The sequence below is a fragment of the Peromyscus californicus genome, unplaced genomic scaffold, assembly GCF_007827085.1.
Source record: "Peromyscus californicus insignis strain IS unplaced genomic scaffold, ASM782708v3 Scaffold_24__1_contigs__length_46423439, whole genome shotgun sequence".
NCBI lineage: Eukaryota > Metazoa > Chordata > Mammalia > Rodentia > Cricetidae > Peromyscus > Peromyscus californicus.
Genome location: NW_026294535.1, coordinates 32,868,520 through 32,882,631, shown reverse-complemented (window position 1 = coordinate 32,882,631; position 14,112 = coordinate 32,868,520). Strand labels below are relative to the sequence as shown.

General features: G+C 38.5%; 1 protein-coding gene across 1 annotated transcript in view; it reads right to left on the bottom strand.

The window, feature by feature from the left end:
• Positions 1-12,247, bottom strand: part of Tspan8 (tetraspanin 8) — a 33,879-nt gene extending 21,632 nt beyond the window's left edge. The window contains exons 1-2 of the mRNA XM_052753767.1: positions 12,010-12,247; positions 1,397-1,459 (exon numbers count right to left, since the gene is read on the bottom strand). Coding sequence (XP_052609727.1) covers positions 1,397-1,459; positions 12,010-12,069 — 123 coding nt within the window. The 5' untranslated portion in view covers positions 12,070-12,247. The remainder of the gene's footprint in view (positions 1-1,396; positions 1,460-12,009) is intronic.
• Between the last annotated feature and the right edge of the window lie 1,865 nt (positions 12,248-14,112).

The following is a 14,112-nucleotide window of genomic DNA, read 5'->3' as shown; positions in this document are numbered from 1 at the left end:
GAGCCAAGAAATGGAGCCAGTGTGGAGTTATTTTGGATAAGACTGAAACAACAAATGACCCGTGCACACTTACCCTTTCTCCCTCCTTATACATTTTAACACTTTAGCATGGAAAAGAAATAGCATGTGGTGAATCCAAAGCCTGGGGCTGGAATGGTGCCTATAATCTAAACGTCCAAACCTGGGGACATATTGATAAGAGCTTTGTCCCTGGGGTGAAAGATATGCAGTGTGAGGGAACTGGTCTTATTAACTGTTTGTGTGATCAAGAAGCTGAACAACACCTGAGTCACGCCTCTGGTTGAAGTGGTTGCCTCCAAATCTGGTTGTAAGAGGTAAATACTGACTACCCTTGTACTGTGCTGTCCTTGAAATCTAGAATCACTTTCTTCTCCAAGAAAACATTTCATCTTACTTCATTTTGGACCAATCACCTTGGGATCAGCTACATCATAATCAGAATGTACTAGAGAAGTTGTTCTTGGTGGGGAGGGAAGGTATTCAGTGTCTCCAAGCTGCTCATCAGCCTGGCCTTTAGTACGAAGGACGCAAGATTCTACTTAGACCCCTTCCTACATCTCCTTGTGTTGAAGTCTTTCTAGTTTGAAAATAATGTTACTAGAACTTGGGAGAGACAACCCCACCTGGGGTGACACATGTTGCCAGGGAAATTGGGGTCACCTCTCAGGGTTCTTAGTCTCGCTGATAAAAGAATTCAAGAATGGGTTCAGAAGAAAGCTCAAAGATAATTTTATTTGAGCTTCACTGAAAAGCCCCAGGACAGATGAGCTATAAATCTTGGTAGCTTCCTGGAGGAGGAAGATGCCTAAGAGGAAGAGAGGAAGCCATACTATTTGAGTTGACACGTTCAGCCATGAAGGTCAGACAAATAGTCATATGGCAAAAGCAGACTGGGGGTGCCAATGTAATGGGCAGCATGCTGAATTCCTGTTCTCCATTATCAACTACACAGAGCGCTGGAGCCCAGAAGGAAAAACACATGCTCTCATAAAGGATATAATTACCTCTGTATTTTTAACATGGCTTATGGTAAACCAGCCTTCCTGAGGAATGGTCCTTTGGTCAAGCGATTGACCAGCCCAACTACATTGACTAACTCTTACATTTGGGGTAGCTTGGAATGTTAGATTTCTTTCCCTTCACAAACATAGATGCTTCTGTAACAATAACACACCCCTCTCTACTCTCCAGAAGGACTGCTCCATGCAAGGCACACAACAAGCCATTTTGATGGCTTAAATTATAAAACCATAAAACATCACACATGGTAAGTGAGGCATTGAAGAAAAATGGTACACAACATTTTCTACTTGTCATTATTATTGCTGTTGCTTTTCATGAAGGAGACAGAGTTGCTTTGTGTATCTATATTTACCTCTTTGCCATCCTTGCTCACTCGTACCCATATCGATAGTGCTAGGATCAATGTACCACATATCTGCAGAAATAGGGGGGGAAATGTTAGAGTACAAAGATAAAATGAAATGCAAATTCCATAAACACCATTTATCTGGCTGTAACAGTTTATCAGTAATTAGACCATTACAGTCTGAAGTGCTCCATAGCAGTCTATAAGACTGATAAGACTAACAGTCCATTCGTAGTGTTAGGACAAGAATCCACCTCTGCCGGCTAGAAAAAGACATTTCACATGATTTAATTCCAATCACATGGGTTTTTCCGCCTATGGTTTAAAGATAAGATACCCCTAATATACGCCTGGATTTGACTTTTGAACTCTATTTTGGACCAAGAAAGAAAGGCATAACTCACTAATTATCAAATACGCATTCAGGATTCCCAAGGAAGATTGAAATTTGCAAAGATAAACAATAGTAGAGCATTTGGGAAAATTTGAAATTTAGCAATGATAGTATAGATTAATATTTTTAAACTCAAATGAACTTTTTCTGAAAAAAAATTCTTTTAGGTAGTAAGGCTTACCCAGAGAAAAGAAACAATGGTGTACAGTATTTAAAGTCTTAAATTCCTTTAATGACTTTACCAGAATTATTTAATTTGGACCATGGCCAACACATAAAACGTGAAACGCATTTTACCTTAGTGTAAGGAAAACTCTTGTCTCTCAAGGTTAAAAAAGAAAGAGATATGCATAGAGGCTTCAAAAAAATCAAAGATGTATTATTAGATAGATATGTTGAGAGCAGCCCTGGTGACATACCGGACATAGTAGGCCTTGGAAGACTTTCTAGATGTTTCTGACCTCTCCATACATTAAAAAAGAAATGGTCGAGTTCTCCAAAACCCAGTGACCTTGGAGTGCCCTTGCTTTCATGCATGCATGGTTGAACCACATGCCTGCAACCTTCAGCAGAACGTTCAGAGCTTTCTCATTAAGCTTCCAGTAGAAGGAAGGTCAAGGGGATTGTTAAAGGAATAGGCAGCGCACAGAGCAGCTGAGGAGACATGGAATCTCTGCTTCCCCGAAGACCTCAAAAGCCGTCTAAGTCCAAATTGTTTGTTAAAAGTAACTGAATCCTGGTAGATTACAGTCACAAGGTTGAAATCCAGGCCAACTCCTAACCAATCTGCCCTTCTTACATGCTTTAACTCCTATAAAAATCGCCCCAATTATTCTAATGCAATTTTTTAAAAAGTAGAATTCTTTGTTCAGTAGACAATAACTTATACAATTGACTATCTTATATGCAGGCATATATAGACACTATATAACATAAATTAATAAAAGTTTAGAGTTGCAAGCCTCATTACCCCTCTTCCCAACAAAGCTAATATTTACAAATGAAGATAAGAACCCACGTTAGCAGGTGCTAGATAGCAAGTCAGAGAGGAAGAATGAGCGTCAAATAATAACTAAAGAGACCTCCTGGTGCTGATTCTATAATAATCACATTTTTTCTTGTTTCTTAATTGATTTCCTTCCTGATACTTTCTTTTTCTTCTCCCTTTACAAGCACATTTATACTGATCCTCATTTTTAAATGTATTCTTTGAGAATTTTATGCAGTATATTTTTACCATATTCTTTTCCACCCCTCGACTCCCATGCCATCTTGCCTCCCTTCCTAACCCATTTCATGTTCTTTCATTCTTTTAAAAAAAAAAAAAAAAGAAAAGAAAAATCCACTAAAAGGCATGGAGTCTGATTTATGTTGGCCAGCTGCCCATGAGCATGGTTGATATCCCCGGTATCACTCCATTAAAGAAAACTGATTTTCCTCCTGCCCCTTGCTATCATTTGGGAACAGCTTCTTGGCTAGGGCTGGGAGTCTGTACCCACTTCTCTTTTGTGCCGGGATTTTGTCTCTCCTGAGCATATCTCATGCATGCTTTCACTGTCTCCGAGAATTCATACATGTATCTGCCCTTTTGTGTCTGTTTACTTAAAATCACCCATCACCTCTAACTCTTACAATCTTTCTACCCCCTCTTCTGCATGGATCCCTGAGCCTAGAGGGGAGAGATGTGGTAAAAAACAAACCAACCAAACAAACAAACAAACAAAAAGCATTCTACTCAGGGCTGAGCACTCCAAAGTCTTTCACTCTGCATATTGTCCAGTTGTGTGTCTCTGTGTTCATTAACATCTACTGCAAGAAGAAGCTTCTCTGATGAGGGCTGAGGGATGCACCGATCTATGGGTATAGTAATATGTCATGAGGAGTCAATTTATTGCTATGTTCATTTAGCAGAATAGTAGTAATGGGTTTTCCTTTGGAGACCATGACCTATCTCGTCTCAGGTTCTCCACCTCTTTCACAGTATCAGGACTAGGTTACATCTCATGAAATCCAAACGAAAAGTGGTTGATTGCTCCTATAACATTCATGCCACTCTTGTGCCAATGGGCATATTTTATAGGCAGGTTGTCATTATAGCTCTGAGGGGTCATAGCTGGAAGAAACTGATGGTTACTTTTCTCCTCCAGTAGCATGTACAGCACTTAACCAGTAGGGATGGAGCTTTCATTTGAGTGCCAGCCATATTTCTCCATGTTTGATAACATAAGCCTGTGTTTTTTTTTCTTTTCTTTTCTTTTTTTTTTTTTTTTTTTTGAGCAGTAAGGTGGTAGAGGGTAGCTAATAGCATCAGCAATTGCTTGTAATGTTCAGGAGGAGTCTATGGGAACCGTTTTGTCAACAACTCAAAAAGATATAACCCTTTCTTGGTACTGGGAGTTTTATTTGACAGCATATGATATCTAGTTGGGATATTATCTCTCTCATTGTATGGTAACTCTATTTAAATTCCATTTATTTATGTATAGACTTTAGAAGCTTCTACAGTAGTTGGTTTTCATGTGGTTTTTTAAAAGGCCCTTAGTGCTATTCATCCCTTTCCATATTGCCTGGTGTACTCTGATCTTCAATTTTATGTTGATCATCTTAACAGTTATTCTGGTCTTTAACTTTAACTAAAAGCAATGTTAACTATCTTAGTAACTATTGTTTATTTGGAAGTTATTATACTATCAAAGAGAAAGCTTTAAGACAACTATGAAGTGCTGAGAACTGGGGAAATAGTCTTCCCCAGGGAAGAGCACACCAATTGGTTTTCCAATACCAAATGGTCAGCCCTGAAAACTTATACATACAACACCTACAGGTAATATATTTACATATGTCTACAACAATAATTACTGGAAAAAGAGGTCATAAATTTGAAAAAGAACACAAAATAGTATATGGTGGGGTTTGGAGGGAGGAAATGGAAGAGGAAAATGATGTAACTATATTGTGATCTCAAAAAATAAGGTAATAATAATAACTCTTATAGTAAGAATGTGATAGTCTTTAAACCTTTATCTCCTTTTTGTATTATTATTTACTTCAAAGTACTTAGAAATTAAACTATACCTGTGTATCTTATCAACTATATTTGACTCTCAAATCATGTTAGGTTTTCTCAGCAATTGAATATTATCTGTAACACCAACATTGAAAAGGAGTACTCAGTTATCTCAGAAGTCAAGAATATTTTGCCTAATTTGTCTTCACAACTAGACAAAATTCTTTTGCACATATAGAAATTAGCTAAATGCTCATGCCCATGCCCATCACTATCCCTCTTGTTTTTGTATTTTAGTTTTAAAATAAAAATATATTGTTTAAAACACATCTTTCTCATCTCATTGGAGAAACTCAAATGTAAGGATAGCAAACTTAACACCATTAGAACCTTCATAAATGCTAAAGCTAATCTTAAAAGTCGATGCATCGTCTACCAAGTTGATTAAATACAAAGCAGTTTCACTACCATTGCTTTAAGATGGACCATGATAGTGAGTGCATAGAGCCTTCCCCCATCCCTTGTCTTTGGCTCTAAGGGTCTGTGATGTTGTTAAGACATGTCCAGTTCTAGATATTTTTTCATTGTAAGACTGTAAAATGAAAGGCATTAATCTGTTGGCCCTAGGCCTGGCATGAGTAGGTACTGTAGAACTAACTGGCCCATCTTTACTCTGGTTTCACTTTCAGGAGAAAAATCTGGTTTTCACCCAGTTCTTACTTGATGTCTTTGAATTTTACACTCAGGATGTGGTTGGTCAGAATCAGTATTCTGAGAATATAGGCAATTTTGGTATTTGCATATGGGCAAGCAACAGGTCTGGTTAGCATCTCCCTAGACTCTTATACAAAACACAGATTCAGTGATATATTTGGAAATAGGACTTTTAGGAGATAATCAAGGTTAAATGAACTCATTGAGGTAGAATCCTAATCCAATAAGATTATGAACCTTACAAGAGAGATCTGTCTCTCTCCATTAACTTAACCCCTGGGAAGTACCCCATGAGAACATAGTAAGAAGGCAGGAGAACGACCCTCACCAGACACTCAAATGGCCATCAGCTCAATCTTAGACCTCCCAGGTTTCAGAACTGTAAGAAACAAATTTCTGTTGTTTCAACTACCAATCCACAGTAATATCTTATGGAAGCCCAAGCAGACTAAGACAGAAAATACACTGAAATCAACAAAATGTTAGGAAGAGAATGGGAAGGCTTTCTGAACTAACTTCTGATTTGAAATCTGCAGGACTTGACAGGAATTCGTGGGGGTTCCTAGAAACCCAAGCTCAGCTTACAGCTGCTCAAAATGGTCATGAGCGGAGGAGAGTCTGTGTTATCCATAGCAACAGGCTTGAAGCCAATTGGATGGGGACATTTGGGGCCTCATCTATGTAGAATAGAGGCTAGCATCATTAAGGTCTACACACTTCATTCTCACAGACTCCTTGTCTTGTGAGAAAAGAGAAGGGTCAAGCAGAGCTAAAATTATGCTTCTGTTTTAAAAGCCTACTATGCATAAAATATGATTATCATTTGGGGGGCAAGTTCTTATACTAAAAAGCAATATGATCCATCATTGGAATAAAAAAATCAATTAATCTACTGCATACCAAGCCTTGCTTATAAGTTTTTGCAAAATGTCTTGATTAATCTTTGCAATTAATCTTTCTAGGTAAAAGTGTCACATTCTTTTTTATGTATGCAGATAGGTGCACCGAACAGCCAATGAACATATGTTAGCACACAAAGCAATAGGGTGTGTTCAGGATCTGAATCACAATTGGTGGGAATCCATATTTTTTTCGTTTCTTTAACTGGGGTGGAATAATTCTTGCCTTATCATAAATTCTTTCAGTCTTAGTTCCTCCCCTGGTCTAAAACCCAACACGGAAAATTATCCATCACATTATGAAATAGTTTCATATCTTCTTCATTAAAATGCCTATACAATGCTGATTGAAATGCCATTTTTTGTAAGTGCTTATTTTTCTTTTGAGTCCTTTATACATATTAACTTATTTAATCATCACAATGATCTCAGGGGTACATAGATCTATGGTTAAAATTTGGGGAGATGGCAAACTGTAAAATAGAGAGAAGCTCTTCCCTCCTCCTTTTTTACAGCTAGTAAAAAAGCAGTGAGTGTCTTGTCTGACCTGAGCTCACTACAACTGGGTTCTTAGATCTTCACTGTTACTGTAGTTCAACTGAATAACATTTACTGTACAAAGACAAGCAGCCACTCTACTTACAAAGATCATAGATTTCAGCCACAGGAAACTGCTTCTCATGGGGCTTTTCATCAGCCAACAGGATAAAATATAATTGTGCCCTAATATTTGTAATGTACCCTTATCTCAGAGAGATGTCTGCTTTGCCTCCAAGCTCTTAATGAAGCTGAGCACATCCAAGGTAGAAAAGACAATGAACAATGAATCACGGGTTCTTGGATTTCGTCCATGTCAAGACTATCTTCTGAACACTTCATTGCATTGATCCCTTTGGGTACAGATGCCTCTGGCTTTAGGGATTAGCCCCCTTTCCTCACTGTGCTCACTTAAAGACTGGTAACATGTCAATGTGTTTTTCTTCATGAAACCTGATCTCTACATGGTACTCCATGTCTGGTTTTTATTACCCTGCATCTTCCCAAGAAAAGGCCCCATACTTACCCAGATGCCCAGGAAACCCTACACTTCTTTGATACTCTCAGGCCTGTCCTATCTAAGAAGGGCATGAGAAAATTTGGGCATTTCCTGTGTTTGACATGTGACTCAGGGAAACAGGTTTTGTATCTTCAACTTCTTTATTATTGATAACACCTCCAATTCTCTCACTTGCAGCAGTCTCCAGCATGATTAGGAATGATTTTCAACTCACATGTTTTTCTTCGATTAGTAATTCTATCAAATGTAAACCACCACATATTTGTGTGGCACATCAAGTTCTCCCTGAAAAGAAACCAGTATGTTTAGATCAAGTGACTATGTGCATATCTCAGAGATACTTCAACATCTGGCCCCACTTTACAAAAGCCAAGTTTCACAAGTTAGAACCAGAAAGAATGCATTTGAAAACACAAGGCCATGGACATCTACAAGAAAACCACATCAATGGAAACATTAAAATTTTTGCTCATGTAAACATTAAGAATATGACAAATTGCTAATTTCCTATGAAGGATCATAACTTTCCAACTGAGAACTCCAGGCTGAGGGGAGACACAAGAGTAGAAACAGGAATGTCCCCCCTCACCTCAAAAACAGCTCCAGATGCCTACATCTTGATTTAAAATGTTGATGTCACATGTGACTAAGAAGTTAGCACTCATCTTTCCAGACATTGTCCTCACTGAGGGTCACTATCTCTTATCTAGAAGTTGCAGGTCCCACCACACATGGGGAGGAGAAAAATCAGTGAAGGAAGTTAGAATTATCTAACTGAAATCTACAGTATCAGTAAGATTTCATGTGTGACCTCAGAGAAAGAAGAGATTGTAACCATAAAGTAATCAGAGTCCCCCAGGAAAGCTGTGACAGTGTCTGGGAATATAATGGCACACAGACAGGAGAGCTGCAACTGATCTTGAACCCTTTATCTTAAACCGATAGCACATCCCTTTCCGAGATTATCTTTATATAACGTTTTGGTTCAAAATTTGGATCTATTCCAAATTCCTGTTTGTGAATTAGACAATGAATTCACAACTTCAATCAGAACTTTGCAGTATCTTCCTAATCTGAAGATAGTTTCTGGTGTGGTGTGGGTATTTTCAGACAGATTTGTTTTAATATCTTAAAAGCTGTGTTTATTAGTATATTAATACTTGTATAATCATAAAAATATAAACAATGGCTGGATGGCAGTGATGCACGCCTTTAATCCCAGCACTCAGGAGGCAGAGCCAAGCAGATAGATCTCTGTGAGTTCAAGGCCAACCTGGTCTACAGAGCAAGATCCAGGACAGGCACCAAAACTACACAGAGAAACCCTATCTCAGGGCTGGTGAGGTGACTCAGAGGTTAAGAGCCGTGGTTGCTCTTCCAGAGGTCCTGAGTTCAATTCCCAGCAACCACATGGTGGCTCACAACCATCTGTAATGAGATCTGGTGCCCTCTTCTGGCCTGCAGACAACATACAACATGCAGGAGGAATATTACATACATAATAAATAAATCTTAAACAAAAAAGAAAAAAAGAAACCCTGTCTCAAAAAAACAAAAAAAAAGAAGAAAGAGAAAAGAAAAGAAAAAAGAAATATAAACAATGGCTGTAGTTCTGTAAAAAGTTAAGAGGTCAGAACTTCTTGAAGAAATAGGTAATTCTAACTCTGGCCAGGAAATGGGCAGATGAGCCTGGAATATCTTGTCCCACTTAATAATAAAGAAATTATAAAGATTATTATAATCATGTCAAAAAGCCTCGAAACCAACTCGAAGAGCCTTTTGTCAAAAACCCAGAATAAATTGTACATCAATAAGGATAAGAACTGCATTGGACTATATATTCATTTCTCAGGAAAATATTATCTTATTGTTAAATGGTATGAGAAAGCTAACTCAATTTGAAATCTGGTTAAAAAAGTAAGAAAGAAGTATTTACATCACATTTGTGTATGCATCTATGACATACAAAATATGTGATGTACATATATATGTTCTCTCTCACACACACATACCTATGTGCACACCTACATGGGTGCACACGCACACACACACACACACTGGATGCCCTGGCAACTAAACAATATGACTTAACTAACACATGAAGAAATATTGATAGCACTAGATTATCACCCATTTCAATATTTTAATCAACCGAAAATGAACTTGAGCATCATCATAAACAGAGACACACCATGTATACTTCCTGATGAAAGAACATAGTATTACTTATGAAGTAGCAGTTTCTCCCTTACAAAAGCTTACATCTTATCAAGCGGCCTGATGCCATTGCCAGCTTACAGGTATACGAAAGATAGAAAAGTATGGAAAGGTACCCCTTGGGTATATGAAGAGCAAAATTCAAACCATTGAAAGTTTGATAAGACCAGCAGAAATAACCACACAATATTTCAAAAAGGAGAAAAATGATGAGGTTGGAGGGGGAATTTACAGACACCAACCGACCATAGTCTGTGGACCTTTTCTGGATCCCAGTTCAAATAACATTTTTGAAGCAATGAGAAATTTAAACCCTCATTAAGAAATTCGTATTAAGTTTTTAAAGTATGAGAATGATATTGTAGGTACATTAGTAAATGTAATTTCCTTTCAAGACACATGCTAATGTATTGATAGATGAATGATAACCCTAATGTTTTCTTCATAATTGCCTGGGCAAGTGAATGAAAAGTGTACAGATTGATGGGGTTTCATGGTTTGAGAGGCCTGATAACAGAGTTAATTTTCCAAATTTGTCTTTGTTTGTGAATGCTGGAAAGTTTGAAAGAAAGCCAAGGAACACATTTATATTCTACTCTCAGTGACTTTAATAATTCAAGAGAAGCAATGTATCAAATGAATTTTTAAAATTTGTCATAAATTCTTGAGTCTCAAAATATTTTCCTAGTTTCTGACATTTTCAAAGCAGTCCATTTTTCTAGGAAAAAGACAAAGTATAAAGAACAAAATGTTTTCACTCTCTTATTTATATAAATAAATACTTATTTAATTAATTTAATTCACCAATATGTCACCTATATTCACTAGGGCTACTGGCCATTGAGTGGAAAGTCATTTCATACAATAAAATTTTATTAGTTTATTTAAATTCATCATTAGTTTAACAGAATGGAAGTTTATGAGATTGGAGCCTTTCCTTTTCCCCACCGCTCTGTCCAACTCTCTAATAAGCTCTTTGCCCAAAGTTAAAAAAGAAAGAAACTTACTGGGCTGATACCAGCCATCTATCTCTCTGCTAAAGGCCAAAAGGTTCAGATACAAAACCAGAGCTCCTTATTCTTTTTTTTTTTTTTTTTTTTTTTTTTGGTTTTTCGAGACAGGGTTTCTCTGTGTAGCTTTGCGCCTTTCCTGGAACTCACTTGGTAGTCCAGGCTGGCCTCGAACTCACAGAGATCCGCCTGGCTCTGCCTCCCGAGTGCTGGGATTAAAGGCGTGCGCCACCACCGCCCGGCTCCTTATTCTTAATAATGCATAAACCACTCTTCAATCCAGAATATAAAATGACTTTTTTTTTTCTATTTGAGCACGCTGGGATATTCCCATTGCTTTACTTGTAACATATTTTACTTCCCGCCTGTGTGTAAAACGGTAAGTAAGGCTGTTTGCCCTACAGCCCAGCCCTTCACGTTAATATTCATTTTTCACTGTATCTGGTTTAGCTACATCAGTGGTTCTCAACCTGTGGGTCGCAACCCCCTCAGGGTGGAACGACCCTTTCACAGGGGTCACGTATCAGATAGCCTGCCTATCAGATATTCACGTTACGGTTCATAGCAGTAGCAAAACTACAGTTACGAAATATCAACAAGAATAAGTTTGGGGTCGCCACAGCATGAGGAACGGTGTTAAAGGGTCGCAGCATTGGAAAGGTTGAGAACCTCTGGTCCACGTCAACAGACTTTCAAGCAAAACATACTCCGCTAAATCCAAACCCTGTTGTTTGAAAGGGCGGGCCGATGACACATCAGAATACTGATTTCAAAGTACTAACCCATAGTCACTGGTTTAGCTGGATCTTATAATCAAATACTTGTACTGTTTCTCCTGGAGCATTCCAAGACCCGCTATTTTTTCCTGGGGGCTCTGAAAATGATCTTCTCATGCATTTATCATCCCGCCACCCCCTGGTTAGTCACCTGTTTTAAACCCAGATGTCAAGGGAGGGAACCAGAAGCCAGGCAGAATCAAACTGTTTTCCTTGGAGTCCTTAAACCAGAGAGTGCTGATTGACATATAACTAAGAATAATCATCCTTAATTAAGGGATATTTTCCCCTGTGTTTAGTCTTGCAACAATATGAAAACATTTGGGAAATGTTTATCTTCAAAGAACTTGAGCACACTTTTTTTTTTTCTCGAGTCATTGGCTTATTTTCAGTTCCCGAAACAACCCAAGAGAGACAAACAAATCCAAACAGTTCAATGGAAAAATGCCTTTTCCTCCTCATCCTCTAGCTCTATGTATATTATGATATTTATCTCAAGCTCCTCTTTCTTGTACAAAACTGGTAATTAAAAGAGAAATACTTACCCAGAACAAGAAGTTGAAGAAAAACATAGAATATTTTAAACAGCCGCTCACGCCTGCCATTTCGGAGAAGGGACAGGCGCCCAGGTATTGTGGAACGAAGCAGTCCTTACAGAGCTATCCGGCAGTAGGCTCTGGGGGATTTTGCCTGCACCGATCCTTATGCCTGCCGCTTCAGGGCAGAAAGAGAGAGCAAAGAAGTAGGAAGTAGACTGAAGAAAAAAAAAAAAGTCCAGTTATTAGAGTGGATAAAAATTTAACCCACACATTTAAATATCCCCAACGTTATCTTCAGGCGAGTATGTTCTTTTTCCTTGTTATGGCTGCTAGGGCGTTGGGCCAGGATATTTATGATCTCTTCTCAAAACCCGCTCCCTCTAGAGTAAACAGATATCAAGTTAAGGGTGTGACGGGAGCAGAGGTGGAGAACGGTACGGAGAGATAGCAGGTGGGACGTGGGTAGGCTTCTGAAGGCGCAGCCTGGCATGGCTAACCTCTATTTTAATCACTGGAATATAGGCTGTTAGTCTCCCAAGTAAATGGACCTGTGTCTCATTTCATTTTGCATTACGTTTTGATAAGAGCACAAAGTTTCATTCAAAGGCAGCAACGGGGTATTTAGAACCCTGCAAAGCCTCTAGGCTGAGTTACAGCAACCTTTCTTATCTTTCACTTCAAATGAACAGTGAAACAACCACCGGTCAGTGCTTCCAACTCGGTGTGTCTTGTTAGTTAGTTAGCTAGTTAAGTTAGTTAGCGAGTTTGTTGTTGTTTTCCTTCAAAACAAAGCACAAGGAAGAGCTCCCTTAAATACCTGTCACTTTCAAGAACTGAAGGGGAGGTGGCCTTGTGTATTAGGGTAAGACCATTCAGGGTTTCTCTTTACCTCTTTGTGTGAAGGAAAAAAAAAAAAGGAAGAAAGAAAGAAAACCTCAGGAGCTGCTCCTGACTGCCCCTAGTGTATTCAGTTTGTGACACAGACACCAGGTTTAATAGCCTCCTTTGCTTTTAAGGTGAACTCTGTGATTTCATTCTTCTGAGAAATGACCTACAGCAACAATTCCACTCTGACTCGGTTTCTGGGTTCTGGGCAATTGACAAAGAAAATCCCATGAGGAACATGTTTGTGAACTCGTGACAGCAGCTCATTCAGCTGGTTCTGGTGCTCATGGGACGGAGCCTTCCCAGGTATTAAATGCAGGATTCTGGGATCTATTTAGACAGGTTGCTTTGAGGAAACAATCTGGGTCTTGGGTCTGTCCACATCCTGTCTCTCAGAGGAATTTCTTGGTCCCTGAATAAAACAATCCCAATCCCACACTTCAAGGAGTAGTTAGGAAAATAATTCCTTAAAAAAATCCCTACTAAAGCAGGGCGGTGGTGGCACTCGGGAGGTGGGTCTCATTGAGTTTGAGGCCAGCCTGGTCTACAGAGTGAGTTCCAGGACAGGCTCCAAAGCTACACAGAGAAACCCTGTCTCGCAAAAAATAAAATAAAAGAATAATAAATAAATAAATAAATAAATAAATAAATAAATAAATAAACAACAAAACACAAAACTCTATTAAATGCAATGTAACATGTGACCAGAGTCTTATCCTGTAAAAATACCTAATTTTCACTAATATAAGACTTTACTCTGTAACTATAAAAAATAATTTTGATGCATTATTACAGTAATATTTAGTGTAGCAGATCAAATTTAGGATTAGTTCCCCCAACTAATACCGAACCTGAAGCTCACTGGCTAGTAAGACAATGCACTGGGATGGGCAGAGACGTATTCACGAACCCAACTCGGGTCTCCATGCTTCTGCTGTAGGCGCTTTCCTGGCTGAGCCATCCCCTCCCCAGCCCCGTGACCATTATGATCCAAACAAACCTCTACACCCTCTGATAGTCATTTATTTGTGCCTCTCTCTGTTGGTGACTCCTTCACTGAGCTCCCTAGGGAACTACAAGTGTGTTATCCAAAACAACAAACACATTTCTGGATTTCAAACCTTCCCAGAACCTGTACCTTTCTTTTCTTTTTCTTTTTCTTTATTTTTTAAATTACACTCATGATATTCATTAATTGTACTCATGATATTAATTACATTTGAG